At 31.8% G+C, this 17838-nt stretch overlaps 2 protein-coding genes across 6 annotated transcripts; one reads left to right on the top strand and one right to left on the bottom strand.

The window, feature by feature from the left end:
- Nucleotides 1-168: 168 nt before the first annotated feature.
- Nucleotides 169-17409, bottom strand: Hcs (Holocarboxylase synthetase). Of its 3 annotated transcripts, none has more exons than XM_008196281.3 (10): nt 16880-17401; nt 16784-16831; nt 9532-9764; nt 9323-9484; nt 9114-9267; nt 8911-9061; nt 5728-6808; nt 2278-2860; nt 2024-2222; nt 169-470 (listed from the first exon to the last, which is right to left on the bottom strand). In XM_008196281.3, the coding sequence occupies exons 3-10, from the start codon at nt 9739-9741 to the stop codon at nt 293-295; spliced, it is 2718 nt and encodes a 905-aa protein (XP_008194503.1). In that variant the 5' UTR covers nt 9742-9764; nt 16784-16831; nt 16880-17401; the 3' UTR covers nt 169-292. The 3 variants fall into 3 exon arrangements, with proteins under 3 accessions (XP_008194503.1, XP_008194504.1, XP_015836200.1); XM_015980714.2 differs by lacking the exon at nt 169-470 and adding an exon at nt 564-582 and having other exon boundaries at nt 16880-17409; XM_008196282.2 differs by lacking the exons at nt 9532-9764; nt 16784-16831; nt 16880-17401 and having other exon boundaries at nt 9114-9287; nt 9323-9460.
- On the top strand, nt 9644-16778 carry LOC660458 (microtubule-associated proteins 1A/1B light chain 3C). Of its 3 annotated transcripts, none has more exons than XM_064358415.1 (5): nt 9644-9782; nt 15898-16163; nt 16207-16289; nt 16336-16442; nt 16491-16778. In XM_064358415.1, exons 2-5 carry the CDS (start codon nt 16031-16033, stop codon nt 16654-16656), a joined length of 489 nt encoding a protein of 162 aa, XP_064214485.1. In that variant the 5' UTR covers nt 9644-9782; nt 15898-16030; the 3' UTR covers nt 16657-16778. The 3 variants fall into 3 exon arrangements, with proteins under 3 accessions (XP_064214485.1, XP_008194505.1, XP_015836212.1); XM_008196283.3 differs by lacking the exon at nt 9644-9782 and adding an exon at nt 13789-13946; XM_015980726.2 differs by lacking the exon at nt 9644-9782 and adding an exon at nt 15604-15773.
- Nucleotides 17410-17838: the final 429 nt, after the last annotated feature.

A 17838-nucleotide genomic window follows, 5' to 3' on the forward strand; every position in this document is an offset into this window, starting at 1 on the left:
CGTGCTGTTTTATTTTCAACGACAAAGCGCTGATTCATTGGGTGATTGATGACATCAGCACAACAAGGACAATGTCTGATGAACCCAAGTGATTGACAAGGCAATGACGACGCAACAAACACCTATTGTACGACAGGGGAAAAACTGGGATGAGGTCAAATCAACCGATTATTTCGTCAACATTTTATATTTTTTTCCTCTTACAATTTGCGTGTACACCAAGAGACAACAACAAAGATCAAAAAGACCAATAATTACATCATACTAAAAAAATAGAAAAAACACCGAAGGATTAAAATTTCTTTGGCGCTATCAAGCCGCTCATCAAATCGAACGAATTACCGTCGGGCTGGACTGACGTCATACTGCCGTCGGCCAATCGGACAGAGAGAAAACCGTATTTGTCGATTCCCACGATTTTAGCTCGTGTGGAATCGCCCTTTTCCGACTGTATCGTAACGTCGGCATCGCTGCAAAACATCGGCCATCACAAGTGTTTTTAAAACACGGGTTTTTGGGTTTGGAACGAAAATTGCATTCAAATGGCCATTAAAACACTAGTTGGTCAAAATTCTTACTTACCTACCAACAATAAAAAAATCGTCGAAATTACAATAACCAAAAATGTATGTTAATAGAATGGTTTTTGGACGTAAAATTGTCTGAGGATTCCAAATCTGTTTTCATTTTTACTGTACGAGTAGTAGTTTTGAAGATAATCAACGAAATATGGTCGATTTTAATTTTTGCAATCAACAAAAAAATTAAAAAAAATTAAAATAAACAGAAATTGGTCCAAAACGACTCGCAGCGCTATTAAGCAGTACATTATCTGTTACTGAACAAAATTTCGTGATAATCGAGCTAAAAATGTGCAAATAATAACGAATAAAACAACTTGGTCAAAATTCTTACTTGCCTACCAACAATAAAAAAATCGTCAAAATTACAATAACCAAAAATGTATGTTAATAGTAATGTTTTTGGACGTAAAATTGTCTGAGGATTCCAAATCTGTTTTCATTTTTACTGTACGAGTAGTAGTTTTGAAGATAATCAACGAAAATGGTCGATTTTAATTTTTGCAATCAACAAAAAAAATTTAAAAAAATTAAAATAAACAGAAATTGGTCTAAAACGACTCGCAGTGCTTTCAAGCAGTTCATTATCTATTACTGAACAACATTTTGTAATAATCGAGTCAAAAATGTGCAAATAATATCCGAATAAAACAACTTGGTCAAAATTCTCACTTACCTACCAACAATAAAAAAATCGTCAAAATTATAATAACCAAAAATGTATGCTAATAGGATGGTTTTTGGACGTAAAATTGTCCAAGGATTCCAAATCTGTTTTCATTTTTACTGTACGAGTAGTAGTTTTGAAGATAATCAACGAAAATGGTCGATTTTAATTTTTGCAATCAACAAAAAAAATTTAAAAAAATTAAAATAAACAGAAATTGGTCTAAAACGACTCGCAGTGCTTTTAAACAGTTCATTATCTGTTACTCAACAAAATTTTGTAATAATCGAACCAAAAATGCCCAAATAATAGTCGAATAAAACAACTTGGTCAAAATTCTCACTTACCTACTAAAAATAAAAAAATCGTAAAAATTACAATAACCAAAAATTTATGTTAATAGTATGGTTTTTGGACGTAAAATTGTCCAAGGATTCCAAATCTGTTTTCATTTTTACTGTACGAGTAGTAGTTTTGAAGATAATCAACGAAATATAGTCGATTTAAATTTTTGCAATCAACAAAAAAAAAAAAAAAAATAAACAGAAATTGGTCTAAAACGACTCACAGCGCTTTGAAGCAGTTCATTATCTGTTACTGTACAAAATTTCATAATAATCGAGCCAAAAATACGCAAATTGTTCGAAAAAACAACTTAATCAAAATTTTTACTAAGAAAAAAATTAACAGTCAAACGCATTTAAGTGCTAAAATGGCCATTAAAACCAAATATTAATGTTGAAAAAGTCAACAGAAAATAAATTAATTCACCTACCTGTGCAACCAATACTTGTAATAAAGCTGGAAAAACGCCTCAAACCCATTTTTCTGCACATCAAAGTATAAGCGTTCGATTTCATTGAACACAGCTGCGAAATATTTCTCATAAGCTATAGGTTGCATCACTGTGTTTTTTTCTATGAGATCATTTATACATATTGTGGGGTTTTGGTTTGATAAATTTACACCACAACCTGGAAAATGCCGTGTTTAAACGAACGAACGTAGCGAGTGCCACAAACAACAAACCTATATTAACAATAGCAAAATTTGAAAATATCGTAGAAGTTACAACAAGTCCACCGATTTTAATCGCCCCTTCCGCGTACAAATCATTAGGCCATTTAATACCAACATTGAGACAATCCAAACCTTGGACATTTTTAATCGACGATATGACAGCTACCATGACTAAGTGCTGGATCAAGGGAAGCGACTGTCCCATGTGACTATCCAGCGGAATGTGCATCTGAAGGGAAAAGGCCGCACAACCCAATGGACTCAACCATGAGTTGCTCGACCGTCCCATGCCATGGGTCTGTTGCCGGGCGATCACAACAAGACCATGGCGCAATTTTTTGTCAAGTAGGTGCTGGGTACTTGTCAAAATATCGGCATAAATCACCAAACGGCCAATGTCTTCAGTGTTCAACGTTTCGAAATAATCCAAAGTGGAGAAGTTCGAAGGACACGAATGAATCATGACCGGAAGGCGGATATTTGACGCAAGGCCAGGCTCGACATTATGGCCACAAAAAACAACACTGATTTTATCACAAGTTAATTGGTTATTGGTTATGGAGTCACAGTCGGTCATCATATTCATTTTTGCCTGAAAAAGAAAACGATAAATTTTAGGCCAAACGCACAGCCTGCTTGATAGATAGGGTACGAAACTAAGCGTTTTTTAAATGAAAAAAAAAAACAGAAATTGATCTAAAACGACACGTTGCGCCCTTTAGCAGTTCGTTATCTGTTACTGGACAAGATTTTGTGGCAATCGAGCCAAAATTGTACAAATAATTTGAAAAAAATAACTTGGGCAAAATTTTTACTTACCTACCTACGAATAAAAAAAATTCTCAAGGCCACAATAATTAAAAATTGACGTTAAAAGTATGTCTACTTGATGTAAAATTGTCAGAGGATTCCAAATCTGTCCTTATTTTTGATCTACGATTCGTAGTTTTGAAGATAATCGACGAGATATGGTTGATATTAATTTTTCCAACAAGAAATTTAAAAAAAATTAAAATAAACAGAAATTGGTCTAAAACGACTCGTAGCCCTTTTTAGTAGTTAATTACTGTTTCTGGACAAAATTTTGTGACAATCGAGTGACAATTGTGCAAAATAAGCCGAATAAAACAACTTGGTCAAAATTTTTACTTACCTACAAATCAATAAAAAAAATTCTCAAGACCACAATAATTAAAAATTAATGTTAAAAATACGCCTACTTGACGTAAAATTGTCTGAGGATTTCAAATCTGTCATTATTTTTGTTCTACGATTAGTAATTTTGGAGATAATGGACGAAATATGGTTGATTAAAATTTTTCCAACAAAAAAATTAAAAAAAAACAGAAATTGGCCTAAAACGACTCGTAGCTCTTTTTAGTAGTTAATTATCTGTTTCTGGACAAAATTTTGTGACAATCGAGTGACAATTGTGCAAAATAAGCCGAATAAAACAACTTGGTCAAAATTTTTACTTACCTACAAATCAATAAAAAAAATTCTCAAGACCACAATAATTAAAAATTAATGTTAAAAATACGCCTACTTGACGTAAAATTGTCTGAGGATTTCAAATCTGTCATTATTTTTGTTCTACGATTAGTAATTTTGGAGATAATGAACGAAATATGGTTGATTATCATTATTCCAAAAAAAAATTAAAAAAATTAAAATAAACAGAAATTGGTCTAAAACGACTCGTAGCCCTTTTTAGTAGTTAATTATCTGTTTCTGGACAAAAGTTTGTGACAATCGTGTGACAATTGCGAAAAATAAGCCGAATAAAACAACTTGGTCAAAATTTTTACTTACCTACAAATCAATAAAAAAAATTCTCAAGACCACAATAATTAAAAATTAATGTTAAAAATACGCCTACTTGACGTAAAATTGTCTGAGGATTTCAAATCTGTCATTATTTTTGTTCTACGATTAGTAATTTTGGAGATAATGAACGAAATATGGTTGATTAAAATTTTTCCAACAAAAAAATTAAAAAAAAACAGAAATTGGCCTAAAACGACTCGTAGCTCTTTTTAGTAGTTAATTATCTGTTTCTGGACAAAATTTTGTGACAATCGAGTGACAATTGTGCAAAATAAGCCGAATAAAACAACTTGGTCAAAATTTTTATTTAGCCACCTATCAATAAAAAAAATTCTCAAGACCACAATAATTAAAAATTGATGTTAAAAGTATGCCTACTTGACGTAAAATTGTCTGAGGATTTCAAATCTGTCATTATTTTTGTTCTACGATTAGTAATTTTGGAGATAATGAACGAAATATGGTTGATTATCATTTTTCCAAAAAAAAAAAAAAAAAATAAAAAAATTAAAATAAACAGAAATTGGTCTAAAACGACTCGTAGCCCTTTTTAGTAGTTGATTATCTGTTTCTGGACAAAATTTTGTGACAATCGAGTGACAATTGCGCAAAATAAGCCGAATAAAACAACTTGGTCAAAATTTTTACTTACCTACAAATCAATAAAAAAAAATCTCAAGACCACAATAATTAAAAATTAATGTTAAAAATACGCCTACTTGACGTAAAATTGTCTGAGGATTCCAAATCTGTCTTTACTTTTGTTCTACGGCTCGTAGTTTTGGAGATAATCGACGAAATATGGTTGGTTTTAATTTTTCCAATCAACAACAAAATTAAAAAAAAATAAAATAAACACAAATTGGTCTAAAACGAAACGTAGCACTGTTTAGTAGTTAGTTGCCTGTTTCTGAACAAAATTTTGTAACAATCGAACCACAATTGTGCAAATAATCCGACTGAAACAACTTTGTAAAAATTTGTACTTACCTACCTATCAACAAAAAAATTCTCAAGACCACAAAAATAAAAAATTGATGTTAAAAGTATGCCTACTTGACGTAAAATTCTCTGAGGAATCCAAATCTGTCATTGCTTTTGTTCTACGATTCGTAGTTTTGCAGATAATGGACAAAATATGGTTGATTATAATTTTTCCAATCAACAAAAAAATAAAAAAAAAATAAAATAAATAAAAATTGATGTAAAGCGACACATAGCGCGCTTAAGCAATTCATTATCTGTTTCTTAAACAAATTTTGTGGCAATCGAGCCAAAAATACGCAAATAATTTGAAAAAAACAAGGTGGTCAAAATTTTCAACTTACCTACCACCAATAAAAAAATCATAAAAAACCCAATTAACATAAATTTATATTAAAAGTATGTGTTTTGGACGTAAAATTGTCTGGGGATTCCAAATCTGTTGTCATTTTTGCTCTACGATTCGTAGTTTTGGAGATAATAGATAAAGTAACCAAAAAAAATTTTTTTGATTAAATCATCGAGAAACTAAACATTGACCGCTAACTAATTAATATTGCACTATGTTTAAGCAAAAAACGCTTGTATGTTTTTTTTTTTTTATAAAATCCCTATCTATAAAGCAGGCTGTGTCCAGCGCCTTCTTACATCATAACGCCCAAGAAAATACCCTTGACTGTACTCAACCGTGCCCAAACTCTCATCACACACCAAATCCAAATGATTGGAAATAATATCTTTCAAAATCTCCAATCTGGCTTCATTACTACTCAACAACTCCCGGTACTTATCCTCATCATTCTCATAAACATCTGGATCAATTTCCAGATGCACTTGCGAAAAAACAGCCCTCCCTTGCGAGTTTTTCACTTTAGCCAATAGCAGGCTGGGCGTATGCCACGTTTCTTCAGTCCCTAACACTTGAACTTGAATGTTATAATCTTTTTCGTTGTGTCTTAATTCGACGTTAGAGGGCGTCCTTGGCGCTTGCGGACTTGAGCCGTTACTCGAATGATCCGAATCTTTACTGAACTGTTTCTTAGCAGGCGATGCTTGATAGCAGAAAATATGATGCATCATTTTAACGTGCTGCCATTGGCCGTACGAGAAGCGGACGAGTTCGTGCTCGCGTACTTCCGCCGTCGTGAACGTGTAAAGTACACTGTACATGAGGTCGCTGCAAATGCAGAGGAGTTGACCTCCGGTGAGGAAATATTGGATCAGGTTGGCGGTGAGGTCAGGTGGGACACCACCACACACAACCACCAGAACTGTGGATTTGTCCCAACCCGTGTTTTTCGAAGTGGGGAGGTCGTAGATTGTGTACTTTTCCTTATTCAAAATTGAGAATAGGACTCTTTTGACGTTGTCTTTCGTGACCAAACTGTCGGCGTAAACGAGGACATTTGGTGGTTTGGGGGTTCCCCCTGTTATAACCTTTTCTTTGACTTCACTTTTGACCTCTTCGTTTTCTTTAACTGAGCTCTGTTTGACTAATTTATTTGCAGTTCGTTTGTGTTTGTGTTGTTTTTCGTCGCTTTTTGTTTTGTGCTTTGATGGTTTTGATGGTTTGGAAGAACTGCCTTCACGTGGTTTTTTGTGACGTCGTGACACATCAAGTGTGTTTTTGTCTTCGGAAAGTGGATCGGTTTTTTTTGGTTCTTTTTTTATTATGGGTTTTGCGGATTCGAGGCACTGAGGCGAACCATTTTCGATTTTTATTTTCGGACTGGAAGTGAACAAGTCAAAAACAAAGGGACAGTGAAGGGAAAGTCACCTTAAATAGGTGTACACTTTGATTAAAGCACAAACAAGTGCCTTTAATTGTGAAGTTTTCCAATCAAAAAAATAATAAAAAATTAAAATTAATAAAATTTGGACACGTAGCACTTTTTAGCAGTTAATTTTCTGTTACTCGACGAAATTTGGTGGCAATCGGGCCAAAATTGAGCAAATAATCTGTGTAAAACAACTTGGTCAAAATTTTTACTTAGCCACCTATCAATAAAAAAATTCTCAAGACCACAATAATTAAAAATTGGTGTTAAAAGTTTGCCTACTTGACGTAAAATTGTCTGAGGATTCCAAATCTGTCATTATTTTTATTCTACGACTTCTAGTTTTGGAGATAATGGACGAAATATGGTTGATTATAATTTTTCCAACAAAAATTAAAAAAATTAAAATAAACCGAAATTGCTAAAAAACGATTCGTAGCCCTTTTTAGCAGTTCATTGTCTGTTTCTGGGCAAAATTTTATGACAATCGAGTGACAACTGCGCAAAATAATCCGAATAAAACAACTTGGTCAAAATTTTTACTTAGCCACCTATCAATAAAAAAATTCTCAAGACCACAATAATTAAAAATTCATGTTAAAGGTATGCCTACTTGACGTAAAATTGTCTCAGGAATCCAAATCTGTCCTTATTTTTATTCTACGACTTCTAGTTTTGGAGATAATGAACGAAATATGGTTGGTTTTGATTTTTCCAATCAACAAGAAAATTTAAAAAAAATAAAAATAAACGAAAATTGGTCTAAAACGAAACGTAGCACCGTTTAGTAGTTGGTTACCTGTTTCTGAACAAAATTTTGTGACAATCGAACCACAATTGCGCAAATAATCTAACTAAAACAACTTGGTCAAAATTTTTACTTTCCTACCAACTAATAAAAAAAATTCTCAAGACCACAACAATTAAAAATTCATGTTAAAGATATGCCTACTTGACGTAAAATTGTCTGAGGAATCCAAATCTGTCCTTATTTCTGTTGTACGATTCGTAATTTTGGAGATAATGGACGAAATATGGTTGATTATAATTTTTTCAACAAAAAAATTAAAAAAAAATTAAAATAAATCGAAATTGGTAAAAAACGATTCGTAGCAAAATTTTATGACAATCGAGTGACAACTGCGCAAAATAATCCGAATAAAACAACTTGGTCAAAATTTTTACTTAGCCACCTATCAATAAAAAAATTCTCAAGACCACAATAATTAAAAATTCATGTTAAAGGTATACCTACTTGACGTAAAATTGACTGAAGATTCCAAATCTGTTATTATTTTTGTTGTACAACTCGTAGTTTTGGAGATAATGCACGAAATGTGGTTAATTTTAATTTTTGCAATCAACAAAAAAATCAAAAAAAAATTAAATAAATACAAATTGAACAAAATTTTGTGATAATTGAGCCATAATTGCACAAATAATCCGACTAAAACAACTTTGTCAAAATTTTTACTTAGCCACCTATCAATAAAAAAATTCTCAAGACCACAAAAATTAAAAATTCATGTTAAAGGTAAGCCTATTTGACATAAAATTGACTGAAGAATCCAAATCTGTCTTTATTTTTGTTCTACGACTCGTAATTTTGAAGATAATCGACGAAAAGTGGCTGATTATAATTTTTCCAATCAACAAGAAAATTAAAAAAAAAATAAAAATAAACAGAAATTGGCCTAAATCGACTCGTAGCCCTTTTAAACAGTTCATTATCTGTTTTTGGACAAAATTTTGTAACACTCGAGACATAATTGCGCTAAATAATCCGAATACAACAACTTGATTGAAAATTTTACTTACCTACCAATCAATAAAAAAAATTCTCAAGGCCACAATAATAAAAAATTGATGTTAAAAGTATGCCTACTTGACGTAAAATTGTCTGAGGGATCCAAAACTGTCTTGATTTTTGTTCTACGATTCGTAGTTTTGGAGATATTAGACGAAATATGATTAGTTTTAATTTTTACCAAAAAAAATTTTTTATTTACACATGTTTGAAGTGACTTTCCCCAACAATTAATAAAAAACCTACGTGGTAATGTCGCGTATTTTCGAGTACAAGTCCTTGACTTCTTGCACGAATTTCCCCCAATGAACTGGAGCATATGAATATTTCAAAGTTTGTTCTTTGAGATATTTTTTCTCGTATTTGATGACAGTGGGTGTATTTTCAACATCAACAGCTAAAAATAAACACACGACAAACAATAAACCCCCAAAACTCATTCCCCATACTTTCAATTTTAAGTAACTTTAATTCATGGTTAATATCAACATCGCTTTGGCTAAACTGATTGACCAGCTTAGTCAAATGATCCATGTCTGTTTTAACCACAACTTCGAACGAATCGCTCGCTTTCCAACCGATCAGTTCGCCAAAATGCTCAACCTGAAAGCCCCAACTTAAGCCTATAATATAAGTCAAGCAGTCGTAACCACCTTACTTGAATAATCTCACTCTGATGTTTAACATAATTGTCTAAAACGGCCTGAAGGAGGAGAAAAATTTGGGGCCGACTAACACTGATTTTATTGTCGTCGATAAAAATCGGGAAGTATCTTAGATTTTTCGGAAATGCGATCCATTGACTTAAGTTTAGTTTTTGCTGGAAATTATTGTGATTTTTTTTTTCAACAAATTAAACGACAGTACCTTAGGCACAACTGTGCACGCGATCCTATTCTCAGTACTGTACAATAAATTCTCCAAACTTCGCTGTTTTCTGCTATCGTGCACCGAATGCCCAGAACAGACAAGCAAGGCATTTTGATCGTTTAGTGTTCCGTTGAGTTTGTTGCGTAAAGTTCGGAGACGCCACCACTGCATTATGGTGGCGTAGGCATAATATAAAGTAAAGATCATTATGTTTTATGCCTCCATTGCACCTAAAACAAAAATATTCGGTAAGTTACAAAAACCAAAAAAATTTATTTTAACTTTAAATTCCAGAAAAACTACTCAGAGACTGGAATTTCCAATTAATTTCTTTTTTTTACGACTTTAATTGCTCCAAATGTCACACTAATAATTTAAAAAGTGGAGAAAAAACAAAGAGAATACAAATGTAAGTTTTTTCAAAAAAAAATATAAGTTAGAAAAAATTAACAGAAACTGGCCTAAAACGACTCGTAGCCCTCTTTAGTACTTAATTATCTGTTACTGAACAAAATTTGGTAAAAATCGAGCCATAAATGCGCAAATAATATAGATAAAACAACTTAGTCAAAATTTTTACTTATCTACCTAACAATAAAAAAAATTCTCAAGGCAAAATAATTAAAAATTCGTGTTAAAATTACGTTTACTTGACGTAAAATTGACTGAGGATTCCGAATCTGTGTTTATTTTTGTTCTACGACTCGTAGTTTTGGAGATAATTGACGAAATATGCTTGGTTTTAATTTCTCCAATCAACAACAAAATTTAAAAAAAATTAAAATAAACAGAAATTGCCCTAAAACGAAACGTAGCACCGTTTAGTAGTTAGTAACCTGTTTCTGAACAAAATTTTGTGACAATCGAACCACAATTGTGTAAATAATCCGATTAAAACAACTTGGTCAAAATTTTTACTTACTTACAAATCAATAAAAAAAAATCTCAAGGCCACAATAATTAATAATTAATGTAAAAAATATGCCTACTTGACGTAAAATTCTCCGAGGATTCCAAATCTGTCTTTATTTTTGTTCTACGACTCGTAGTTTTGCAGATAATAGACAATATATGGTTGATTATAATTTTTCCAACAAAAAAATTAAAAAAATTAAAATAAACCGAAATTGGTAAAAAACGATTGATAGACCTTTTAAACAGTTCATTATCTGTTTCTGGGCAAAATTTTGTGGCAATTGAGTGACAATTCCGCAAAATAAGCCGAATAAAAGAACTTGGTCAAAATTTTTACTTACCTACCTATCATTAAAAAAAATTCTCAAGACCACAATAATTAAAAATTCATGTTAAAGGTAAGTTTTCTTGACGTAAAATTGTCTGAGGATTCCAAATCTGTCATTATTTTTGTTCTACGATTAGTAATTTTGGAGATAATGAACGAATTATGGTTGATAATCATTTTTCCAAAAAAAAAAAAATTAAAAAAATTAAAATAAACCGAAATTGGTAAAAAACGATTCATAGCCCTTTTAAACAGTTCATTATCTGTTTCTGGGCAAAATTTTGTGACAATCGAGTGATAATTGCGCAAAATAAGCCAAATAAAATAACTTGGTCAAAATTTTTACTTACCTACCTATCATTAAAAAAAAATCTCAAGGCCACAATAATTAAAAATTCATGTTAAAGGTAAGTTTTCTTGACGTAAAATTGTGTGAGGATTCCAAATCTGTCATTATTTTAGTTCTACGATTAGTAGTTTTGGAGATAATGAACGAAATATGATTGGTTTTAATTTTTCCAATCAACAACAAAATTTAAAAAAAAAAAAAAATAAACAGAAATTGGCCTAAAACGAAACGTAGCACCGTTTAGTAGTTAGTAACCTGTTTCTGAACAAAATTTTGTGACAATCGAACCACAATTGTGTAAATAATCCGATTAAAACAACTTGGTCAAAATTTTTACTTACTTACAAATCAATAAAAAAAAATCTCAAGGCCACAATAATTAATAATTAATGTAAAAAATATGCCTACTTGACGTAAAATTCTCCGAGGATTCCAAATCTGTCTTTATTTTTGTTCTACGACTCGTAGTTTTGCAGATAATAGACAATATATGGTTGATTATAATTTTTCCAACAAAAAAATTAAAAAAATTAAAATAAACCGAAATTGGTAAAAAACGATTGATAGACCTTTTAAACAGTTCATTATCTGTTTCTGGGCAAAATTTTGTGGCAATTGAGTGACAATTCCGCAAAATAAGCCGAATAAAAGAACTTGGTCAAAATTTTTACTTACCTACCTATCATTAAAAAAAATTCTCAAGACCACAATAATTAAAAATTCATGTTAAAGGTAAGTTTTCTTGACGTAAAATTGTCTGAGGATTCCAAATCTGTCATTATTTTTGTTCTACGATTAGTAATTTTGGAGATAATGAACGAATTATGGTTGATAATCATTTTTCCAAAAAAAAAAAAAATTAAAAAAATTAAAATAAACCGAAATTGGTAAAAAACGATTCATAGCCCTTTTAAACAGTTCATTATCTGTTTCTGGGCAAAATTTTGTGACAATCGAGTGATAATTGCGCAAAATAAGCCAAATAAAATAACTTGGTCAAAATTTTTACTTACCTACCTATCATTAAAAAAAAATCTCAAGGCCACAATAATTAAAAATTCATGTTAAAGGTAAGTTTTCTTGACGTAAAATTGTGTGAGGATTCCAAATCTGTCATTATTTTAGTTCTACGATTAGTAGTTTTGGAGATAATGAACGAAATATGATTGGTTTTAATTTTTCCAATCAACAACAAAATTTAAAAAAAATTAAATAAACAGAAATTGGTCTAAAACGAAACGTAGCACTGTTTAATAGTTAGTTACCTGTTTCTAAACAAAATTTTGTAGCAATCGAGCCAAAATTGTGCAAATAATCTGAATTAAATAACTTGGTCAAAATTTTTACTTACCTACCTATCAATAAAAAAAATTCTCAAGAGCACAATAATTAAAAATTGATGTTAAAAGTATGCCTACTTGACGTAAAATTGTCTGAGGATTCCAAATCTGTCTTTATTTTTGTTCTACGATTTGTAGTTTTGCAGATAATGGACGAAATATGGTTGATTATAATTTTTCCAACAGGCAAATTAAAATAAACCGAAAAATTTTCCGTTAAATGAAATGTGTTTTATTGAAACTTTTCAATGGTTTGAAATTAAAAAACCAATTCAAGTGATTCATAAATACATATACAGGGTGATTCAGCCAAAATTTTTACACAGTAGAGTAGAAAAAATTGACATGGTTACGACCTTCAACCGTCGTTTTTGTGACATTTTGAAAAGAAATATTATATTGAATTAATATCAAAAAATGCCGAAAAAATGTGAGAAAAACTTGCTACTGTTGTTAGGTGACTTACGGAATTTTCTTCGTCATAAACAAACCTTGTACCAGAACTTAATTTATCAACAATGAGGTTGAAAAAATCGTCTTGATTTATCAATATTATGTTAATAATTACGTCCATAGGGACTTATTTAATGGATAATTACAAAAACGGATCAAAATATTATTAATAACTCGGTGAAAAACAAGATAAGTGATTATTTAAAATTCCTTTTGGAAAATTTGAGTCAAATTTGTATTGTTGGTTGCGTCAAATGAATGAAAAATTCGAAAAAACAATAACCTTTCCTAATCTTTATCTAGTCAGACAGGTCATACAAAAAACACAATTAAAGTAATAAAAAGCCGAGATATTTAACCTTTAGCGCGTCGTTTCGATATCACTTTTCATTTGCCTTTTCGTCACATGATTCATACGAATCGAGCAAAACAAACCACTGACCCGATTCCACTAAAAGCAATCGTTTAAAAAACCATTCAAAAGAATTGACGGCACCTAGCAACAATTTTTTCGATTTCAGATACATAATCAATTCGATAAATTCAATTACGTCTTCGTGGAACATAAATATTTTTGTCCTTGGTTATTTTTTAAGGTTTTATGTCGCTTTATATCAACTGATGTGTATTTAAAACTCGAACAAGCAAAATAAAACAATACGTGATGAACTTTTGACCACAAGAATGTGTACAGCGTGTGCCAAAGACAATAAAAAATTAACTTAATCACGGTAAAACCAAACTCAACCTACCTACAATTATAACAAGACGAAAAAATAGCAAATGATAATTTTAATTAATATTTAAGTTATTGAATAAACATTTTCCACGTGAAATGGAATTTTTTGCATCACCCTGTATCACGTTGCCAAAAAATGTGCATAATCAATTGTATTCATCAAGTAGCCTTCGCCTCTTCTATCTCTTCATTGAGTATTTACTTGCATTTTAATTTGATAACAATAAGTGGTTCATTTTGCAGAGAAGTCGTCGGGTTTTATTGTTATTGTGCAACATTTTTTATTTGGTAAGTAATTTTCTGCTAGATTTGGCAAAAATGTCGAAAATCCAACAAATTTTCCAGCCGGAAACCTAATTATTTTGCAAAATTTCTTTTCTTTTCCGATAAATTTTTCCAAAACTGGTTGGAAAATGACGAAATTTGATGTTATTTTAGCTTTTTTCGTGCGTTTGAACATTATTTTGCAAAATCATGAAAGCTTTATTTGGTTTGTTTCGCTCGAATTTGCCCGATTTTGAGCGAAATTTCTTCAAAAAAAAAGCCGAAAAACGATCAAATTTGGTCGAAAAATGTGTTATTTTTATGTTTTTGAAGCAAATAAACACGTATTTTCAGAAACAGAGTAAATTATCGCTAAATTTAGTCAAATAAAACATTCTTTCAGCAGCCAGTAAAAAAATTAACTCGGGTTTTATTGCAATTTTGCATTTTTTTTAATAGTGTAAGTGATTTTTGGCTAATCCACTCATTTATTTTACAAGATTTGCCCAAAAACGTCTAAAATCCACCAAAATAGTTCCTGTTTTTTCGAGTGTTTTAACACATTTTCCAGCCGGAAACCTAATTATTTTGCAAAATTTCGTTAAAATTAAGCCAAAAAATCACAAAATTGACCAAAAATGGTATTATTTTTGACTTTTTCGAGAGTTTAGGCACAATTTTGTGGCCATTATCAAACTTTTCCGATTAATTTTTTCAACACTGGCTAGAAAATCACAAAATTTGATGTAAATTTAGCTTATTTCGTGCGCTTGAACATTTTTTTGCAAAATCATGAAAGCTTTATTCGGTTTGTTTCACTCGAATTTGCTCGATTTTGAGCAAAATTTCTTTAAAAAAAAAGCCGAAAAACGATAAAAATTGGTCAAAAAATGTGTTATTTTTATGTTTTTGAAGCAAATAAACACGTATTTTCAGAAACAGAGTAAATTATCACTAAATTTAGTCAAATAAAACATACTTTCAACAGCCAGTAAAAAAAATAACTTGGATTTTATTGTAATTTTGCATTTTTTTTAATAGTGTAAGTAACTTTTGGCTAATCCACTCATTTATTTTACAAGATTTGCCCAAAAAATCCACTAAAATAGTTCCTGTTTTTTCGAGCGTTTTAACACATTTTCCAGCCAGAAACCCAATTATTTTGCAAAATTTCGTTAAAATTAAGCCAAAAAATCACAAAATTCACCAAAAATGGTCTTTTTCGCGAGTTTAGGCACATTTTTGAGGTCAAAACAAAAAAAAATCGATTGATTTTTCCAACTCATTTCCCGCGTTTAAACATTATTTTGATTTAGCGATTTTTTTCAGATTTTTTTTTTTCAAAAAATAAGTCAAAAAGCAAAAAAAATAGTCCGAGCAAATAGCACGAGTTTGAAGTGAGAAAGAGCGTAAATTTAGTCGAACAAAACATAATTAATTTTCTAATGGTAATTAATTCCTTAGACAAAAAAAAAGTGTTTGTACGTACAAGTGATTGTTTTTTATTTGGTTGTGTGACATTTGGATAACTCACGATTAACTAATCAGGCATTCGATTTAATTAAATTTGTTAATAATTCTAGCTTTGTTAATTCAATTATCACTTTTTAAAAACAATATTTAACCGGTGACACATTACTCCACTTTCTTAGTTTTCGTGAAAAATGTTTTGAATCCGAGCATAATTTACGACACGATAACACTTGAACATGTAAATTATCATTAGTGAGACAACTGACCAAATCAAACAAAATCGTCTCTTATTAATAAACCCATTCAAAGTACGCCTCTCTATCTCCAACACCAAACAACCCAACTAGCAACCGCTTCTAGAAGCTTTGCTTTACGAGGGTAGGCCGCAATAAAATGCAGAAATAAATATAGAAACGGAATAATTTCGCCGAGATTATCTCCCTTTTATCACCGTTTAAGTTCATTGGCTCGCTCGACCACACTTAGTTCTATTTGTTTATAGCGCAAGCAGCACTCCGTAAACCGCCCCCGTAGCAGCCCCCTTATCCCCCAACTCTCCCTCTCCGCCCGCAGTAGTGGGGATCCGGCAAACGCGAAACTAGCTGCAGTGAAGCCGCACGTAAACAGCCCCCTTGATGTATTTGAGCGACTCCGGCGAGCTGTTCGCTTACAAGTGCGAAAACAACAACAACTGCCCCTTTAAAGTGATGAACGGGAAAATCACCGACGTCAACTTCAACAGCCACCGCTGTGGGGCCAAAAAAACAGGTGACTAGCTTTTTGCCGTTTGGTTTCACTATGTTTTCGGTAGAAATGGGCGATAGCGAGTCGAGCGGCGAGGTGCGGAGCGAGGAGGTCCTAGCGCTGCGCATCAAGTTCCCCACCAAAGTGCCGGTGAGCCCCCGGCCCCCTTGGTCGCATAACCCGACTTTTGTTGCAGATTATCATCAAGCGGTACGCCAAAGAGGCGGCGTTGCCCCACTTGGACAAGTGCAAGTTTCTCGTGCCGCAGGAGATCACGGTGTCCCAGTTCCAGACCATTATCAGGTAAAGACAGCCGCTTTAAGGGGGCCCCCTTTAACGGCGCTTTTGCAGGAATAGGCTGCAGTTGGGGCCCAACCACGCGCTATATCTACTAGTCAATAACCGGTCAATGGTCAGCCTGTCTCTGACGCTTGCAGAGGTGTACAGTGAACATGCAGGAGCTGATGGCTTTCTCTACATAACCTACGCCTCACAAGAAGTATTCGGAAGGGCCTGAGCGATCTTTAACCGCACCAATTATGTAAATAGTATTAATTCGTGTGTTTGTGCAGCTTGTTTTATTAATTTTATTACTGTATGAGATTTGGATGCTTTTAAATATATGAATTCGAACTGCTACTCACCCAAGCACTTGCCCACCGAAACCTTACTTAAACTGGGGCCCATTTTCACTGAAATTCGGATTATTAGCATACAATGCGATAAATCAAGGAATTTACCCGTGAATTAGAAAAATTGATAATTCTTGGCTAATGCGGCGATTTTTTACAGCGGCAGGTTGGCACCACTGGACGTCAATCACATTAAATATCGCGCATTTTATGCATTTTTTACCTTGGATTTTACGTAATTGTGGCAAATAAACCGTTTTTTTTTACGTTACGGTGATTTTTTGGCACAAAAACTGAATTTTTCTTATCAAAGCCAAGGTTATTGTGACAACTTGTAAGCAAACACCGTTCATCGGATGTTTACACTTGCTTTTATATTAATTAATAAATTTGAATATTAAACTGAAATAAATAGTGTATTTGACACCTCCTTTTATTTTTCCTAAATTCCTAAACTGACCTGTACCATAAATGGGTTTTAAACTTCCTGACTTTGTTTTTAATCTTCCTACATCAAAGTAGGCTATGTTTAATCAGTATTTAGTTTAAAAACAAAACATCTGATATTCCAGTTTAATAGTTTGTTAGTTTTACTTCTAAAGGCCGGTTTGTAGAAGCGACATTAATTTAATTCGCAATTAAATGAGTGATTAACTGATCACGTGACCCAACTTATATTTTTAGTTTTTCTTTTTTATATCAGTTTTTTTATTTCTTAGTGTTTTTACTGCACCTTTTTAGTGTTTTAATTTATGATTCATTTAAATCTATAGAATTTTAATGTTTTTGTTTTTTTTTCAGTTTTTTTATTTATTTGTTTTTAAGTTTTTTAGCTTCTCATTCATTAATGTACTGTTTTTTTTATTCAGAGAATGTAATATTTCAAATTATTAGTGTTTTTATAACTTTTTTAGTTTCTCATTTTGTCAGTATGTTGGTACTTTTATTTGAACCTCATAATTTTTTGTATATTTTGTGTTTCAGTTTCTTAGTTTTTCAATGTTACAGTTATTTTGTTAGTTTTTAATGTTATTATTTTTTAAGTTGTACTGTTTTTTAAATCTAAA

The sequence above is a fragment of the Tribolium castaneum genome, chromosome 8, assembly GCF_031307605.1.
Source record: "Tribolium castaneum strain GA2 chromosome 8, icTriCast1.1, whole genome shotgun sequence".
In the NCBI taxonomy this organism is placed as follows: Eukaryota; Metazoa; Arthropoda; class Insecta; order Coleoptera; family Tenebrionidae; genus Tribolium; species Tribolium castaneum.